The sequence below is a fragment of the Bombus bifarius genome, unplaced genomic scaffold, assembly GCF_011952205.1.
Source record: "Bombus bifarius isolate JDL3187 unplaced genomic scaffold, Bbif_JDL3187 scf7180000008166, whole genome shotgun sequence".
Classification (NCBI taxonomy): Eukaryota; Metazoa; Arthropoda; class Insecta; order Hymenoptera; family Apidae; genus Bombus; species Bombus bifarius.
In genome coordinates, this window is record NW_022884488.1 from 1,882,005 (window position 1) to 1,902,975 (window position 20,971).

Consider the following 20,971-nt stretch of genomic DNA (forward strand, 5'->3'; position numbering starts at 1 on the left):
AAAAACTGTTAAACTCTAAAATTTGTTAAATTCATGACATGATATCTTCCTCTTTTCCCATCGACCCTTCAAATATATAAATAATAGTGGAAAGAAATGTTGAATCGGATGTGAAAATCGTTGCATACGTGCAATTTCAGAAAGTGTTGAAGAATATATTAAGCGGATGAACATTTGCTTATGTCCTCCACTTGTACGCAGCATATCGCACAGTGCAACTAGCACACGCTTGTCATCCACACTTTTTCCGCGTGTCGAGTGTCATCAACAGATTTTCCAAGCTGCGCCTGCGAACGCGAATGTCCCATTTCGAGCTAACTGACTCTTGATCATACATCCTGCTGACTATTGTAAAATGTTGAAATATAATTATCTGATGATGTCGATCCTTTATTTGTCACGAGCCATTTCACGAATCACATTTGTTTCAGATAATTTCGTAGGATTTACGAAATTCCAAAATAATAACACACGAATGAAGATACGAAAGCCAGAAAATGCAACATTTTCGGTTCGCTAAAAGAATGACGCGATTAATAGACGTACGTTTTTTCAAGGAACCAGGCGCCAATAGAAAGTTATAATAGAAACGAATTTGTTGAGACGAAAAGTTATTAGAAATAGTAGAAAAAATGGAAATAGAAAATTACTAACAGTTCAAGTATTTGGTATTGAAAAGATTTGCTTTCTTTTATTATTCAACTAATATTCTTTGAGTATTGAGAGTATTTAATAAAAAATCACGCATTTGTTATTATTCCAGGAAAATAAAAAATGATTTGTGAATTGTAATATTTTAAATAAATACTATAATTTTGTTGGATAACCATGACATTTATATTCTAGCAAATAGTAGTACACACTATCACAGTAAATTTTTGCAAATATCAATATTGACAGTTTAAATAATATGTTAGTCTTTTAATAAGCTACGTAGGAGGAAAGTTAAATTGTAAAACAGAGAAAGCAACATCTAATAATATCAAAATTTAGAGATAAATGAAGAAAAAAGGGAAACAAAACGAAAAAATATAGCAAAGAAAGGGGTTATTCGAGCGAAAACTCGAAATGGCAGAAACCTGTTTCCAGTTTCCAGGTAGCTCGTTGTTCGCGTTACTTTTGTATGAATGATTTTATAGGTGTTATTCCTTTATGCTGCACTGGCTTTAGTTCTTGATTTCGTGTTTCCACATCACTCGTGTTATTTGTTTCTCGTGTATTCATATTTATGTTTCTTTCCTTTTCTGTGGATACCCTTTACATACTTTTATTGTTTATTATGTAACATTTCCTTTGACATTTTCAGTTTCTACCTTTTATCGACGATCAACATTACGTTTCTTTTATACTGTACATTGTACAATCTCTTTGACGTTCACTTTAATTGTTTCTCGTCTATTCGTCATTATGTTTCAATTATACCTTATTTTCAATCTTTCCTTCAATTTCCTTTTCCATTCGAAGAACTGGAATATTCAAGAAGAGGGTGGTTCTTTTATCAACACAACTGCGAAAAACAGCGTAGAATTTGCTGCATCATTTTAAGTGCAATTTATATTTCAATGATGCGAGTATTCGTTTTTATTAAATACTTGTCTGTATGCTATATACATTGAGAAAAATGACTGGTTATTTTCATTAACGCTTCCCGCATAATTTCAAAATTGAATTTACGTCTGAATGATTCAAATACCATTCCCCGTAAGGTTCTCTACGTTTATCTATCTGTATTTATCTGATTTATCAAAATTTTCAAGCTGCATGTTTGTTTAAACTTGAACCTTTTGCCGTAAAAGACTTTTATATTTTCTTTTATTTACTTCATTCGTTTCCTTCAATTTTGTTTATACTTTTTCTAAATGTATTTTATTTACATTTAACGTACTACAATTTCAATATAAAATGTTTATCTAACGATTAGTTAATATAAAAGATGCATATTTTATTTATTTCGTAATCTCTGACAAATATTTGCACCATTATCTCTTTGCCTCTCATTTTTATTCCCCAACCTTTCACTACCAGTTTGATTCCAATTTATCAATTCTTCGTCTCACTATTTTATTCATTCCACCCTCCCTTTTTCACCTTTCATCTTCATCATTTCCATCCCTGCATCCTCTTTCGCGCGCGCGTCGTTACATTTATTCCAGCAATTCCTCCTCCGGTTGCTTTATCTTCTGCAAACGAAAAACAGCCTCCAGCTGTTTCCTCTCGCGTCTTTAATCGATCGACGTGTATCGAAACACCAACACCGCCGGCAGTGAATTTTCGTCGGATGCAAAATGAACAGAAAGCTCGACGTCTGAATTACTGAAAACCGAGAATCGAACAGCAAAGAGGAATGTTTTGCGGATGAATGTCGAATCGCAAGTCGAAAGGGGTTGCTTTTGCTTTGAATTCTTCCAGCTTCTCTTGCGGCTTCCAACTGATACAAAGTTTCGACTGCTGAATGTTCGACTGGTTCAAGACTGTGCCTGTTTCTGTTTTGGCTCTGATTTGCTTCTGATCGATGCGTCTGCAGTATGAGAAGGGCGAAAGTAAAGCTTTCTGCCAGGCTTCAGGGGCAATTAGATCGCGTAGCCTTGACGAGGAACAAAAGATGGTTTTTACAAGCTGAGCAGTCTTCAATGGAATATTTGAGGTTGAAGAATCAGCGAATAAAGCGAAAGTGTTTTACGATACTCTAAATATTTGAAGCATTTTATATATTATGTCTTAAGTATGCTTTCGAATTGTGTTTTTTAAAAGAGGGGTTTATTGATTCGAAGATGTTTTTGTGCAGGACAGCGTATCGTACAATTAGGTTGAAGAACGAGAGCTTGCAAAGTTACATTGTATGAGACAGAAAGTTAAAGTTAAAGTATAATTTGAAAATAAGGTGTGAGTGATAAAATTGCTATTACAGAGGAACAAATAAGAATAAGAAACATTAATGAAAAGAAGTAGCAAAATCCGGTATTAAAACTGCAGATTCTGAAATTAGAATTTGGATATAGATTTTTCAGCTGTCTGTTACATAGAAATCAGAATTTGAAATATTTGACTTATTCAAAAATTAAGATCCACGATATATGAAACTTGAGGTTACCGAAGAAAATAGAACTCGAAAACGAAGAAGTTAGATCTCCTAATTAAAGAAAGTTAGAAAAACAAAATGATCAAATTGCAATTAAATAAAGGATTAAGAAAAACGGAACTGAGTTACAGACCTGATTAGAATTCTAGAAACTTCTTGAAAGATAATCCGTTTCTTTTTTTTTCATTTATAAGATCACTCGTTGGTTAAAAGTTCATTAATGTGCGATAAGGGTGTTATCGAAACGAGGTCGAGCGGGAGGCTACGCTTTCCTGTGGGACGTCTGCTTGCGGACAAACTTACTGGACGACCATTGGATAAGGAACATTTCAATTACCGAGAGGAAATGGCTTGTCCAGGTGCCACGTTTACGATATTGCCGGACGTGTGGCATCAAATTTCCAATTATATTAACCTCACGCGATTTGCACGCGTTTTATCTTGGAATACATTCCGGAAAACTGTTCAAGTTCATGTGCCCACACAACAAAAGCATTTACAGTAGAATCTTCAGATTAATAGAACACCAAACGTTTAATAAACTTACCTTGAAATATGATATTAGTAATGTTTAATTAACGAATGGTTCTAGAACAGAGAACTGTGAGTTTTGGAGGGTATCGCTGTATATCTAATTAGATAATTAGTGTATAACCGTAATGTAATTGAACAAGTATAATAGGATGACACATGATCAGACAAGTATAATAGAACAATGCTTGATTTGGTAAATGGAATACGTTGTATGTTCGTGCAAATAAGTATAACAGTACGATAATTAATTAAATAGATTGATTAATATCGCGTTTGATGTAGCGTACTGTGTAGAAAATAATAACAATTTTGAATTAAATTACACGGAACAAAGGAGTTCTTTCACTGTGAAATTTTATCACGCTCGAATTATCTTATTCTTTGTTTCGAAAATGAAATAATTATACGTAAATAATATTTGGAATTACACAGAAATAATACGTTAAATAATTGAGAACTGAAGATAATTTCATTTCAATTACATTTCAACCATTCTATTTTAATATCGCTTTAAAACATACGGAATATTTTCAGCAATTGAAAATAGTAAAACGATATTTTAGGACATTTTGATCATCTCAAGCCTTATTTTCAACATTGAATAATTCTCTAAAACTCTCGGATATTATTCTATATTTTAAAAATATACTTTAAATGTTCTGAAATAATAAAATGATATTTTAGATCATGACGTTGGCAGTAAAATTTAGGTTCTCACATTCTTGAAATTTTTCATGGTGAAACTATGTTCGTACAGTGCCTCAACTATTTTCGATAAACGATATTAAACAAGTCTGTAAAGTACAACAAACGAGAAAACCGCGAAAAACAAACGGAGAAGTTCCTTCTGATTACTTTCCCCCGTCTGATATCAGTAATTGAACTTCCTAATTATGTTTTGTGCCGTCGTTGCAGCTGTATTTTTTCACGGGACGCCGTAATTCCGCCGCGTTCGAAACTCCCGCAATTTACAGCAGCTCGCAACTTCTAAATCCCGGCACTCTAATCCGCTTAGACTCTCTCTATCGCGTCGAGCACTCTTACAAATCGTGAATTTTCAGCCAAAAATGCGGATCTTATAACAGGCCAGCGATAGTGGAAACGCTATTATCGGAAGCTATGCCGCGTCGATGAAAATCTATTCTCTTCATGCGCGTTTCTCCGCAAAATTTCTATACAAATCGAACATATAGAATATTGTTGCGTTGTTGATTGTTCGTTAGTTTACTCGTATATTCAACTAAGTTGTATTTGTGCGTTTGTAATTGTTTAATTTTTGTATTTAATTATAAGTTTATCACCTAAAATGGTTATCATCTGCAATGAAGAAGGTGCACTGTAGTGAAAATTCTCCAAAATTTTAATTTAATCGTCTGAAGATTAGTAGTAATATATTGTTATGTTAGCAATAATTAATTTATTTCATATAGACAGATATTATTTATTACATTATTATTGATGTATTTATTATTTATTATTATTTATTGATTGATTGATTTTGATTTATTATTGATATTATTTAGTCAACAGGTGTCATTAGTTTACAAATTATTATCTTATCCACATCTTTACCACAGGAAACATTTATGTTTATACTGTACATGTTGTATAGAACGTTTCGAAACTTCATTAGCACTGTAATGATTATATTACTGTCACGATTATATTGGTCGAATCTGAATCCAACTTGAAGTTGTATGTATTTAAAAATTACAAGATATTTATTGCTAAGATATATTTAGTAAGAAACTAGTATCTAGCACGAATAGCTATTTTACTATACATATATTAAACTATATATTAAACTATAATAAGCGTTAAATACAGTGTCACAGAATATCGCAGTTCATTAACACAATTTAATGGATATCGTATACGGATATGGATAATTGACTGCTTAAATATTTTTGTAATCTTTGCCAATTATATTTAATACATTTAGTACTATTTTTAGTACATTTTTATTTCAGTGAATTATCCTGTAATTTCTATATATATTGTCAGATTTGTTTCAAACTTTGCTAATGTAATCATGACGATAGAGTTTCATAGCAGTGCTAATGAAACTTCAAAATGTTCCATATAATACGTGTAATAAATTCACAAAAGGTGTTTGTAAGTGTTCTACGTACTTTCGCGAGCATACGTATTTAATTGCGAATTTTACGAAATAGATTTTACGAAACAGAGTTTTTCCATCGTAACGGGAAACTCTCAAAAATTGGTATAAACTTCCAAACCTACTGAAAACCTGCGAACCTAATAAAAGGGTTGAAGTATAGTTATAAGTACTTTGTACTTATGTTAATTAGCTCACCTTAGTCCAGGAACTGCGGTGACCGATCTCTGATCCGGACTAGTTATCCAGGTGACGTGCGGCGTTGGGCTCCCATGAGCGGAACAGCTTAGCTGTGAGCCTGTGGTATTGGAAAAGACCAGAGTACTTGGTGGCTCGAGAACGAACACCGGACCTTGCTGACCAACCACGAGTTCCAGAATGCAAGCTGAAGAACAGAGTAAAGATAGACGGATACGTTAATGGAGTTCCCACATTCGCAAATAATAGAGATATTTCGTTTGCTTTTCGCGATCGACAAATTCGATTGTGCAACAGTTTCGAGTGCAAGTAAAAATACGTACAAACAACCCTCAGACTGTAAACGTTCTTACGGTAGCCTCGAACCGTAAACGTGGGTTTTTTACGTCCGACGCATTTTTCAGTAGATAACAACTTGTTAAAAAAGTCCAGAAAAATCATATAATACCTTCAAACGTCCTAAATTAAAGCTATCGTAAAACTTTTGTTATGCAACTTTTTTTATTCAGACGGAGGGTGGAAGACTTTCTACTTCAAGGCTACTCCCTTGCGAGAAGTTCAACTCGGTCGAAATAATCCGAGCATGAAATACCTACCTTTACAGTTTAAGAGATGAGTACAAGGAAGTAATTCGTAAATATAGTGGAACTACGTTTATGTGAATCTGCCGGGGATAAGATAGTTCATATAATCAGGTGGTTTATATATTAGGTTAAGTAAAAAGTTCTGAGCGTTTTTCGCTAGATGTCTTTAGTGAGCCATATCTCACGATGTGCACATCGCATCGAGTCATAGTATACACCGATTTCAAGGTGATATTACGCATCAAAAAGGTTCTTTGTCAGTTTTGTGTTCGGTGAAGCCAGTTGTGTGTTACAGCGTTCGAAAATGGAGATAAAAAAAGAGAAAATTCGATACATTCTTCAGTACCACTACGACCAAGGTGAAAAGGCGGAGCAGGCGGCCAAAAAAATTTGTGCTGTTTATGGACCCAGTACAGTATCGAATGCAACAGCAAAGCGGTGGTTCCAACGATTCCGTTCTGGTAATATGGACGTCGAAGATGAGGCACGCTCTGGTAGGCCAATCGTCGAAAATGTGGATAAAATCATGGAAATCGTCGAGTCGGACCGGCATGTGAGCACTTATTCCATTGCCCAGGAACTGAAGATTAGCCAGAAAACCGTTTGGAACCATTTGCATAAGGCTGGTCTCAAGAAGAAGCTCGACGTATGGGTGCCACATGAATTGACGCAAAAGAACCTTTTGGACCGAATTGATGCCTGCGATTCTTTGTTGAGACGTAACGAAATCGACCCATTTTTGAAGCGGATGGTGACTGGCGATGAAAAATGGGTCACATACGAGAACAACAGCCGAAAAAGATCGTGGTCCAATCGCGGTGGGCCGGCCCAAACGATCGCCAAGCGTGGATTAACGGCCAAGAAGGTTTTATTGTGTGTTTGGTGGGATTGGAAGGGAATCATCCATTATGAGCTGCTCCCATCGGGGCAAACACTTAATTCGGACCTCTATTGTCAACAACTGACCAGACTGAAGCAGGCGATCGACCAGAAGCGGCCAGAATTGGCCAATAGGAAAGGTGTTGTGTTCCATCAAGACAACGCCAGGCCGCACACATCTTTAACGACGCGTCAGAAGCTCCGAGAGCTTGGCTGGGAGGTTCTATCGCATCCGCCGTACAGTCCAGACCTGGCACCAAGCGATTATCACCTTTTTAAGTTTTTGCAAAATTTTCTTGATGGTACAAAACTGGCCTCAAGAGAGGCTTGTGAAAATGAGCTGGTCAAGTTTTTTACCAATAGGGACGAGGACTTCTTCAACCGCGGAATTATGAAATTGCCTTCAAAATGGACAAAAGTAATCGAACAAAACGGCGCATATTTAATCTAAATCGAATAATCTTGACTATGTTAATTTCATCGTCGAAATAAAGCGAAAAAGCGCTCAGAACTTTTTACTTCACCTAATAAAAAGAGTTCATCTGTTTCTCCATATCACCTATGATCTTTCGTTCAGTTAATAGGAATGTTCATGTTTATATAAGAGTATTCCACGAAACATTTGCTCTTACATAACGCGTGTCCCTACAGTTTACAGCCTTATCGTTAGATGTTCATATGAGTAGATGGACCCTTGATAGTTCAGGTAATAGGAACAGGGCTAAAGCCTATTTAATCTGGCACTACTGAAATTTCGTTCATATACGTGGAGTTCATATAAATAAAGTTCCGCCGTATACATAAGACATATGTAGATACATATACAACTCATACATATACATAAGACACATTTTGTTTTTTGAGGGTGTCATGAGGAACAAGGGTGAAAGAAGAATTTGTATTTGTCTTAATATATCGTGTCCTAAATTAAATATAATCCCACTCTATTTACGAATATTTTAATATTTCTTTTATAAAAGTTATTAGATTTCAATGAGAAAAGTAAGGAATCTATCCCATTATTCCTTGAAGCAAAATTCAGCAATTTTTAAAGAAGAACCAGGGCACAACGTATATGAGAAAAAATATTTAACAAATAAACATCCATATATGTAAATGTACCTGAAAGTATCGCAAAGCAAGCTAAAATAATAAATAACCAAGAATAAATTAATTACTCCTTTTCTTCTTTTTTTTTAGGAACAGCAAAGGAAAACAACAGAGTGTACAATAAATCACTTTTTCAGGAAGTTACAGATAACTTGAGCCATAGAAATTTCTTCTCCAGTTTCCAATGTTCCTTTTACGATTGGTTAACAAGAACAGTCGATTAATCTTCTAATATCTCAATGTCAGGCGATGGATATTTACATATCAGAGCAACGGATTAAAACAAACGAACAAAGATAGACAAATGGACAGTCTATGGAGGGATAATTCAGAAACCGGAGAAATCAATTCTGGTAAGCCGAATTCGACCTACATTCCATATCGATTTGACACTATACTATCGGACAGCTTGAGATTAAACGGCCTGGGAACCGAGTGACCGCATCATCGGCTTGCTAAAATATTTAATTCGAAATCCAAAGGATTAAAAACCGTTTCCCGGAAACTGGGCCGTCTCGATTTATGATCGAATCATTTCCCCTTCATTGGCCTCTGTACGATGGCTTCTATGTACCCTAGATGCATTCTTTCGCATCTTGTGCGCCATTTGTGGTACACGGATAAATAAAAGATTCTTATTGGATCTATATTTACGCTAGAACTCCACTTATCTGAACATGTCGGGAGACAAACAGTTTATATAACTGGAATTTCTGTAATAGTACTTCACCCACTAGTTATTATTTTTCGTTTACACAGTTGGAACTCGCGTTCAGATAAGAGGATTCGATCGGCAAAGGTACAGTTTAAAACAGAGTTCTGGAAGAAGATATCTTTCATTGATTTCGACAGAACACTGATGTTTCTACACACAGACAGGTTATTTTATTCACTCGCCGAAAATAGAGACTCGGTTTCAGCATTTAAATATGGATGTTATGGATGTTGCGATCAATAACTGCCACGTTTTCACGCGTTTCTTCCTTAGCTTGTGAGAGTTCGAGTTATTTCTTTAAATATATATCGAAGAATTTCGGCTCTATTTTACTTTACTGTCAATTATCTTTTTTTATCGTACGTTTAACAATACTTGCTTTTTTAATATTTTAAACATATTTACCTGATAATATCTTAATATATTTGCATAAGTTTCACAAAAGTTTCTACAAATATCAAGCTGTTGATCGATTTTTAATTCCTTGCAAGGCATTCAAAAATATAAATCAAACAAAATTAACAAATATAGCATAACATTTCCAATTACACAAAAGATATAAACGCTAAGCTATTAATCGATACGTATCAATCTCTATTCTCTTATAGGGAATTAAAAGTTATTGATCGAAAGGAAATTTTTATCTCACGAGAGTTAACCTGGTCGTTCAATTTGCTGGATGAAGCATCGTCCAGTTTTCGCGATCCTCAGCATCGTGCAGAGATTCGGCAACCCAATGCCAACAGGCAACACGGGAAAACGCAAAGGGCAGCGTTTTTACCACGGCAAGCAGGCAGCCGTGAAAACGTTTTCCCACCGTGTTTGCAGCAATGGACGAAGATAAGGAATTTTCGCACGCGTAGCCGCGACATTCACGAGCGAAACTTCTTTATGGAACGTAACGACTTGATATTTTTCGAGTTCTGTATTGGTGAATGATAATAACCAAATATTATGTATATATATGTATTTTATATACAGATTATGTACATCGTTTGTATATAACTTTTTTTTACATATACAGGTGTCCCGAAAAGTCAGGACAAAACTTATAGTACGTGTTAATGAGGCAGATGAAAAAAGTTTATGTAAAATTATGTCCGAGAATGCTTTGTTGAAGAGTTATAAGCGCTCAGAAATTTGTATCTTTTTCGAATATCCCTGCCGTTCTACATACAGTAATGAATATATTTGAGACTGTGTGCGATTGTATAACTGTATAACGAGGCTTATGAAAAGGAACAATCTGAACGATTTTTGAACGATTTTTTTACTTACTTGATGTCATTAGCACGTAGTATAAGCTTTTTATCGACAAGCTTTTCGGACAAGATGTATAATATTATATATATTTGATAATAGTTATTATTGTTGTATAAGAATTATTATAAGAAAAGGAAGAACGGAAGGAAGGGAAGAAATAAGGTTTCCTTTGGCATCCAAACCTTGAAATTCTTTGATATATGTCTGTTTCTACAAGGTGTTTAAAAACACACCTGACATTTATGAAATGTAACTCTAGACGTTAAGATAGTGAAGAATGTTTCTATACGTATAGTATAGTATATTTAATATGAAGTAATGTTAATTTACATACTCAATATAATATATAGTTAGCTTCAGAAATTAAACGACCTATAGTATTGTAGAACTCCACTTATCTGAACTTCATTTGCTGCAACAAAATTTTAGTTAATGCCCGTTTAACCTAAAGCTATCCACTACAAAATTGAAGTAAAATTCCAATATTTTAATTTATTCAAAATTCGTTAATAATCTAATTTATTCAAAGCCTACCGCAGTAATAAATTTCTGCGTTTTCGAATATAAAATTGTCGAATCTTGTATCTGTACCTTTCAATTTCTTCCCAGAAACGCAATTTAAATATTAGTTTAATCCTTAATCCTTCAATCTTCAGCAACTTTTTTCTTCGTATAATATTAAGAGATTTAAAAAGACACCATAATTTCACACGTTGTGTATAAAGTGAATAAATTTTGTATAAAGAACAGTGAATGATTGCGATATTGTATATACCACAGTATAAATGACCATTAAGAATGGAAAAAATTTTGTAGTATAAAAGTGACTTTAATTTTGTCATTTTTAATGCAAAATTCATGGTGTATTAATTTTAAACTTTCTCTTATCCATCACTGGATTTGTGGTTTTTCGAGTTTCAATGGTGGTTTCCTTAGTATGTCGTGGCATGTAATGGACAGAAATCATTGTTCGATTCTGATTTTATTACTCTCTGATATTACTCATCAGTCTATAAGTAATATAAATTAGAATAATAATTTTTTCAAAAATCGATACAGGGTTAATAAAATCGTTTATACAACAAAATCTAATTAGTTGAAAATTTGCTCACTCATTCATTATATTATACATTCTTGTCAAATATAGTGTTTGTTATATCTTAAACATGTAAAAATTGAGCAAAGATACTAATATTAATTTCCGCTCTAAAAATGTCATTCTTCCTTTAAAGAATAATTTGAAGAAAAAAAAAATGATTTAAACCATCCTGTAATTTTGATTGTTTTGCATCAAGGATGTACCGTATTATTATACATTGCTATATCATTTTTTTCTGCTACAGACTATTACACCGGACGTTCTTTACCATTTTAGTTAAATTCATTAGTAATGACGACTTGACTGAAGAATGGATTTCTGACAAAGCTTATTTGAAGAAAATCTTAAAAGTTACACAAAACCTCTGTTCTTTACTAAACGTCAGTGCGAAATGGGAAGGAGGATAAATGATTTCTATATGACAGTTGCAAAAAATGGCAAGATTATTCCCGGCATTGGGGCTACTTACTTAACCTCCACCTTGTATGGTTAGAAAAAGAAATAAATATCGAAGATATTTCAACTGAGCCAGCGAGTAAGAAAACTACCAACAAAGACTTGACAAACAGACTTTTACTGACGTCGGATCCCTTCATATCAAGTTTCAGGAGAACTGCACGTTATATGCATTTTTTATCTTCGTTTCGAACGCTCCGCTCCACTTCTTCAAGAAGCAGATCCAAAATATTTTTCTTGCTATATATTCTGTAATATTTTTCGTACCGATAAAAACACGATTGAGACACGAACAACCACCGGTCGATATGACATTTTAAAATGTAAAAAGGTAATCGTAACACAAAAGTACTTTGCGCAACACGGGTTGCCAGGATCCAGGGAAAGCTCGTGTTTGAAATGGAATTTCAATTTCCCGGCTATGGGGAGCGTCGTAGGTTAACAGAATCTAACGAGAGATGCAAATTTCATTTGGCGTCGGGGCGCTGAGACGCCGAGCGTCAAAACGTATTTTAAGCCGTGACACGGACCGAGGGCCGACTGAAATAATTCATCCGATGAATTATTTCCGCTCGTGCGACGCCCGTTAACGAGGATCGATCGTCTTTCGTTCTTCCTTCCATCGATCGAAACCGATTCCTCGACCACCTCAAACTCCCACCCTCAATTCGCTCGAAATACGCGCGAAATCACACCGATTAAACGAACCTCTGCTCGCCGTAGAATTCAAATAATAGAATTTCTTTCTGTTCTATTTCCTTCCTTCCTGTTGCGCTCTTCTTTTTACGAGCTAGTTTCTCTGCGTGAGAGTATGATGGCACGTTTAAAGAGTAACGTGTACGTGGAAACTTAATTTCAGATATAAAATGAACAATAGTATAATGTTGTTTATAAAATAGAGCCTGGTTTTATGTATGGAGAGATAATTGCAACAAGTTTTCAGGGAAACGATTAAGTGAATAAAATTTCGCATTTATAAAAAGAATGTGACGTCCCGTAATGCTATGACCTACATCTCATTAAAAAAATGTTGAACGAATTAGATCAAAACTTCAGAGAATTTCATATGTACATTCGAAATCTTAACGAAAGGAAAATTGAAACAAGCGATATGAACAATAAACGTTATAATTATGGCGAAGAATTGTTTTAGAGAATGAAAGCTTCGTGCAATAACGACTAAACGAATTTTAATCAACGAAAATGGTATTATAATAATAATAATTGAAGTTTCTTGGAGGAATAAAAAATCCAAAGAAACCAGAACTTGAAGTGAAGAAATAAATCTCTCTGCAACGTTACGAACAACTATTTTTATAATTTTTATAATATAATAACGAGGCTGGGAATCTTTATGTTTTACAGGCGTAATTATGCTACTTATAACGCTTAGCGAGTGAAACAAATCTCTGCAGAGATTCCGTTTCTTTAATCAACTGTGTAATAGTTAAAATATATAAAACTACAGTATAGTGATCCGTAGTTTCATAGTAACTTCCGAATCATCCTATACGATAATTAGCATTACACATAAATCTTCAAACTTTAATCTGACAATCACAGGAGTGTAATGAAATATTCGTAAAAATATCCACGTAATTCAATCGATTCTTAAACAGTGCATAAACTCTGAAAATAAATAACTCTGTATCAATAACTATCATCGATGTCGGATTATTATTTCACCGGAAACGTACATCAACAGTGTCTAGGAGGATCGAAATCGCCTTTCGATTGGCGCGCATTTAAAACAGGCATGGGCCAATAAATCAGCGATAATGCATTCGCTGTAATGAATAAATTGATCGAGTTATTGTACTGGCAGCCATATAAATTAACGTAGACGTCGGTATGTCGAGCTTTGTTCAGCCATGTAGGATTTGAAGCATGAAATCTATAGCTGGTGTACACTGTTACCGCCATTGGCTGTTGTTAACAACACATGCATCGCCTTCGGTACAATTAGTTTCACGAACGCATAAAGCCGACGGTGCTTGAACGAGAATGGCAAAAATCCCTGGCTGCTTACAAACCGGCGTATATTCCACCGTAGATAAGTTTTCAATGCCATCTGTGAAATTCTGTACTCGAATTATAATAACATTTGTATATTTTTGCCACACGATATACAGCGGCGGACAAAAGAAAGTTTATAAAATAAGAAATGTTACGGCGTTAGCAATTAGTTTAAACAGGGTGTACGATCCGGATGCGACTTTGCTGTTATTTCTGAGTTTATGTTTCTATACGTATTGCTGCTACAGAACACGTAATTTTCTTTATAGTCAGAACTTTAATTTGGAGAATTAATGGGATAGTCAAAGTTTCGTTTGGAACCTCAAAAGCATTTCACTTAAACTCTCAGAGTGTCGAAGCTTACGCACGCTACCTTGGAATTACGCTTTCCCTAACTCAACTGACCTCTGTCCCGCACCAACTTCCCGAGGGCGGTGTTTTCCTGGGCGTTAGCAATGTGAAAGAAGTTGACTCTTCGTTGGACAAAATTAGCTCAATGTTAACGATGTTAATTCTTCGTTGGACGGCGCTCAGTCAGCTCTGCCAAAAGGGATTTGGCGCATTCTATTTTTCTTGAAGAGGATGGAGATTGCGATTTTAAGACTCTAGAGACACTTAGATTACTCAAACTTTCGATGGTAAGTTGTACTTACACATTATCATACATCTACATTCAGTTTCATTTCTTACAGTCGTACATCTACTTTCACATTAAGCACGTTAAGCATTCGTGATGCAACAAGAAGTATAGAAATACTATAATTTCATATGTTAAATAAGAGCGATGAATAAATATGATATTGTATATGGTACAGAACAGATGATTGTTATCAATATGGTAAAACATTTTTGGTGCGGAAGTTATTTTAATTTTTTCGTTTTTAGTGCAAAATTCATAGTATATCAATTTTTAACTTTTTTCCATTTGCCACTGTAGATTCGCCATGACGACGGGTTTTGAAATATTTTTGTTGAAATTCGAAGATTTTGATAACAAGATAAGTATTCATAGGTTTTATCATGTAGAGGAGAATTTATAGAAAGTTTGTCAGATCTTTTATTTGTCAATCATGATTTTTGTATAGAATTTTATGAGTCGTACTATGATCATTTGGGGATTTTTGTTGAAATTTTAAGTTTTTGATGGTGAAATATGGGTGTTTAGAGATTATGTTATGTGGAAGATTTACAGAAATTTTATGAAAGACTACGTTTTTTATTTCTTTCAAGAACAGATAAAAGATCGTAATTTAATTAGTTTTCATAGGATTACGTGTTATAAATTTTATATTATCGCTATAACAATGAAGATTTTATCAATTCTTTGCATTCATTCAGAGTTCTCGATAATCAAATAGGATTTTTGAAAGCGGTCTTGCTATGGAAATTTTATGTATGTAGGAACTACATAAATTCCGCGAAATATTATTTGTTGGGAGGATTAATTTTTTAGATAAAAGATAGTAGTTTATTATTAAAAAGTATCATAGATTTCACGCTGTTATCACGTTGGCAAAGGTTTTCGAATTTTTAAAAGTTTCGAAGTTCTATCCCGATATCTCCGACAATGAAATGTGTTATTACGTTGTGACGTCTTTTTGACATGGAAATTTAACGTTATACGAAGGAAGATTGATAGAAATGTTCATTCAGTATAAATGCTTTATTATCAATCTTTTGTGTGAACAATAAATAATCAGATTTTATTTACTGGATGTATACATCAAAAATGTTAACATTTTATGTCGTTGAATATTTGAAATTTTACACTTCTGTCACATTGACAAATCAAATATTTTACTTCCATTTCAAATTTTCAACGACGAAATAGTAATGTTTCAACATGGAAATTTTATGTTATATAGGGTTGGATTTATAGAAATTTTATGAAACGTTTTACTTTTGAAAAACTGCTTTTCATCGGCAAATGTAAATAATATTTTTCTGCTGTATTTAACTTTCCATAATGGAATTAATACGTCCATACTTTTTTAATCTGAAAATTTCACGAACCCATAATATCATCATATTAATAACGACGTATAAACAAGAAGCAGCAACTTTTTGTATTTTCCAACGTATTGTAAATTTTCTCAATGTTTGCCAAGACTTTCCAAATGTTTCACTGTTATTTTAAACTCTTATATACATGCAGTGGTGCTTTTTGAAATTTTTAAAATTGAGAGATATATACACTTACACACATATTCCCTCTCTATATACATATATTTATTTCTATATATATATTTTATTATTTGTCTTTACTATTCTTGGATACAATCAAGTATCACAAATGTGAGTTAGTCTTAAACCATAGACGTAAAATCTAGCGGCTACAGCTTATAATTAATAGACAGTTAACCTGTGATATAAGAATTCTTTGGCTTTTATCGCAACTTAGTTCTCTTGCCAATTGTTCCACTGTCCTATTATACACACACAACTATTTCACTAATCTGCCTACTAATATACATACGATGACATTCATAAAATGTTACATAATTTGAATATACTTTCAATAATTACATTGTGGTCTTCATTAATCAATGGATAATAAAATTTGTCCTGTGTATTTCGCCTAACGTTTGCTCTACAGCTAGTAGCATAGACCTACATGTAGCCAGACAAGTGATGAGGCTTGAACACTGGCCGACAAGTGAAACAAGCCAGTGTAATGTCGGACAAGTAGCTTGCTCCCGTACACGATCAGCCACGGCTATACATCCGACACAGTTGAACAACCGAACACGACAAAAACTTAATTTCAATATTCTGCTAGCACGAACAGGATAGAACTTTACGATTTATTCTAGAGATGAAACAAGGTAGGAAATAGGATTTTTTTAAGAAAAAATAAAATGTGGGAAACATGATGCTATGAAATTTTTGTAAGTATCCTAGCGATTTGATTGTGCAACATTGTTACGATTAATTTTGAATTTTATATTGTCTTGACATTGTCAAATTTTGATAATCTATCTATAAATGATATTCGCAGGAATTCTAGAAATGTCTTCTCAAAATAAAACTTACTTAACAAGCAATGTTTGTCAATAAAAATTTGTTTAAAACTATTATGACATTAAAATAGTAATACAATCACTTCTAAAAAAAAAACGCTTTCATGTATTTCTGCTTTCTAAAACTTCATGCAACTTTTTCTAAAAAAAAACATATTCGAAAATAAAAGTATACAAACATTCGACACTAAACAAATTCCTATACTAACATAGTTCTAAAATCATACCGTAGTAACCTACAAAAGAATATTTACATATTTCTCCAATATCGAAAAAATTCTACCAACTCGATAAAAAAAAAAAAAAAAATAGAAAGAGAAACAAATTCCTAAACTACAACAAGTTTGAAGCTATTAATAATTCCTAAAGGGGTGAAATCCAAATAACTTCTGACAGAAAACTGTAGTTGACAAAACAATTTCATCGTGTGCGGTCTTTCTTTTTTACTGGTTAATTTAGTCCCGTGATTTATCACGTGACCGGGAAATACGTGTGCGGCAACACAGGCACGAAGATTGATCATTATTATAATCTGGGAGGGTGGTGGCGTACGGAACATCTGCTACTGCGAACTCCTCTCATCTATCTCCATCACGCAGCCGTAGTTTCGCACATGCATAATCTCGCGAGCCGCGTTGTCCGACAAGGAAGATCCATTTCTGATCTTATTTAACCCAGGATCCCCAAGCCTGATTCGTACCCGCGATTGTGTTTGCGCCTTTGCGTTTCCGAGAGGATACGATTAGTATTCCACACCGTGTTTTAGAGCTCTTTTAGCGCGTTAACGTTTTCAAAGTGTTAGGTATAGGGGCAAATGTATTATTGTTTGAAGGGATTCAAGTTAATTTAATTATAGTCTATTTAAATATTAATTTTTAATAACTATATAAAATAAAATTATTATATTATATTATATAATCTTCAACTATATCTTACAAAACCTACGGATGTTCTCTATTTCTATATAATTGCCCCCCGTTTATCATACAAAAAAAAAACAAATAAATATATATTCTCAAACAAATATTAAAATAAAATATAATAATAAATATAATAAATACAATATTACATTTATATCGTATAATATTTATAATATAATTTTTACATTTTCTATAATATTACAAATATAAAACAATTTCCATCCACTGCAAACAAAAGTCTAAACCCATTAGTAGCAAAATGATTTATGAAACCCTGAGAACTTTTATTTTTAAGGTAATTTGGAAAGCACGGGTCGTGAGGTGTTGTCCCATTATTCAATGTATAGCATGAATATCAGTACCACTTTCTGTAAACTTCTGGACACTTCTCTCTACGTAATAAAATCTCCTTTGTTCTTGTATATCTTTTTCTGCCATCGATTACAATCGTACAATCCATCACACAGGCTAAACCAAAATTCAATCAGCTCAAATAATAAAAGAATTTATCTTCAGTCAGCTCGACGAACGAATACGAAGGAATATATCCAAGAACGAGATCCAATGGAAATCGTAAGTTCATTAAAGCCCGTACCGTGATCCTCGTTTAATTAATAACTCGAATGTGCGTCGGTTGGCTGATCGGTTGGATCGATTTCGTTTCGATAGCGATCGCTGATTCAAGCGACAGATACACTCTATATCCTTTTTATTAATTCAATTCAATCTCTTCGATATTCATCGATGCGCGATTTCATCCGAAGAATGGAGGCATTCGGGTAAATAAAAAGCAAGAGGGGGTCGGGCTTTCATTAAATTTATGATAAAAGTCTAAGGAAAACTCTCCTCCATTTGAAAGAACCGTACTTCTTCATCTCCAGGCGTTCCTCTACTTCCGGTCGGATCTATTATTGCACGACAAATTAATCGTCACTTCGAGCCTTAATAAAAACCGATTTCCACGTAAAGGTTACAGGAAACGGACGCGACAAGTCAAATTTTCTATTTTTGAATTGGGATAGAAATTTTGAAAGTGTTGTTTTCTATCTTCCTAAAAATTTTAAAAATATTATAATACAATAGTACGATATCGTTTGTCGAGTATACTTCAACTTAGCTAAGTACCTGTTGAGAATTTTGGATCTTAATAACCGAAATAATGGTATAGGAAGACTAAATTTACACTTAGAATTTTTATTAGAATAGATATATATTTATTTGATGGAAGATTTCTAAGATATTCATCGATACACACTTGCGCGAGTCTGACCATCTTCCATACCAGACTGTTCACCGATTGAACAGTTTACATTCCTTTGTTTTCGAGGCACATACATGTATCACTACTACGCAGCCAATCTAGTCTAGCACATAAAATTATACATATCTCAATAGTACCCACAAGGTATGGGTAAATAATCAGCAGGATATTATTCTATATGTTCAAAAAAATAAAATTTGAATATGTCTAGTTAAGGACTGACTATTTTTTACATTTATTATTTATTGATTTCTTTTTATTTAAATTTATTTTTCTCATGACAAAAATGATATTTTGACACGGAGTTTAGCTTCTTATCGATTATATCTAGTCCTGTTTAGTCCGGAATTAACCAAGTCTGGGGTATACTCGCCAAATTTTCAAATTCGATCTTCTCGAGAAGGAAGCGTCGTACGAAAAAAATTTATTCTATATTTTCGACTTATTTTTTCACGTAGCATCACCCCCCCCCCCATCCGATTGTACCCCATCCGGTTACCGGACATCCTGTGTATTACGCACTATTTATTATAGCATTTATATGTATAATTAGATGAAACAATATGAACTTTCATATCGTTTAGCAGTACTTTTATACGGTTATAAAATTCGAAATTATGAAAATGAAATGTAAAATTTGATTTCATTGAAAAATAAGGGTGTGCGCAAGTACTTTTTGTAGCCACTGTTCATTTCTTACAATTATGTCATGTTAAAATCCTCCTACATAACCATAAAATTAAATTAAATTCAGAAAATCAGCAACAGTATGATTATTACGTTTTCCTTTTGAGATTTTCAAGTGGAAACGTATTGTGAAGCAATAATCGGAACGAACGCAAGATAAGAAAGATTTCTTCTGTTTGCTGCGTCGATTTCAGGATTCTACATCGTACATTATTCCTCGAGATGTTTTCTACAGACATTCTACGATATTAAATGTTGATTGAGAGACATGGAGATTTTTGGGATCGCGCGTTAGAAATAGCTGAACGTGTGTTGAGATTCGATTGCGAGTTTCGTTTGAACGAAAGATTTATTCCTTAAATGGCAAGGGAAGTTTCTGAGATTGCAATTTTTCAAACATACGTAGATCTTCTTTTCAGACGATGTATATCAAAGAAATTATAAATGGATTTCGATTCAAATTAAGGTAAATATAATCAGATTTGGAGTATAATCAAAGTTATGTGATGTAGTTATTTGAACTACGATACTTAGGATTATAAAATTAGTTCCACTTTCCTCATGGGAGAATTGGAAAAATAGAATCTGCGAAGTTGAGCAAGATGAGTATATTAAAGCAACAGACTCCTTACAGAAGCGTAAATACATAAATCAGATACAACAGACAAATACCTCTGACTTGGAGAAGAAATAATTTGTCACAATGTTATAAACTTTCTTAAACAATTTCGTCAAATGCCATAATAATATAGAACCTAGATAAGAGAAGAAATAGTGTCAACGAAATAACAGTCAAACAAATTCTTGCAATTCACTTTCACAGCTATTAGATTGTCCGAAAAGTGTCTTTCTTTCGCAAACGTGTTTTTTACAACAGTGCATCTTCATACAAATATGAAACCAAGTCTGTGAAATGTCGCGGTATTTATCTCAACAGAACAAAATGCTCGACAAAATAGTATAAAACAAAAAACGTTGTGCGTCTATTATTTCCTCATAAAACGAAAGAAACTCTTCGGACAACCTTCCGC

General features: G+C 33.7%; 1 protein-coding gene across 5 annotated transcripts in view; it reads right to left on the minus strand.

Moving 5' to 3' along the window:
* LOC117209166 (Down syndrome cell adhesion molecule-like protein Dscam2) overlaps positions 1-20,971 on the minus strand; it is a 315,452-nt gene that overhangs the window by 63,756 nt on the left and 230,725 nt on the right. For all 5 annotated transcript variants that reach the window (XM_033450859.1, XM_033450857.1, XM_033450855.1 and 2 more), the window contains exon 4: positions 5,931-6,117. In XM_033450859.1, the coding sequence (XP_033306750.1) occupies positions 5,931-6,117 (187 nt within the window). The remainder of the gene's footprint in view (positions 1-5,930; positions 6,118-20,971) is intronic.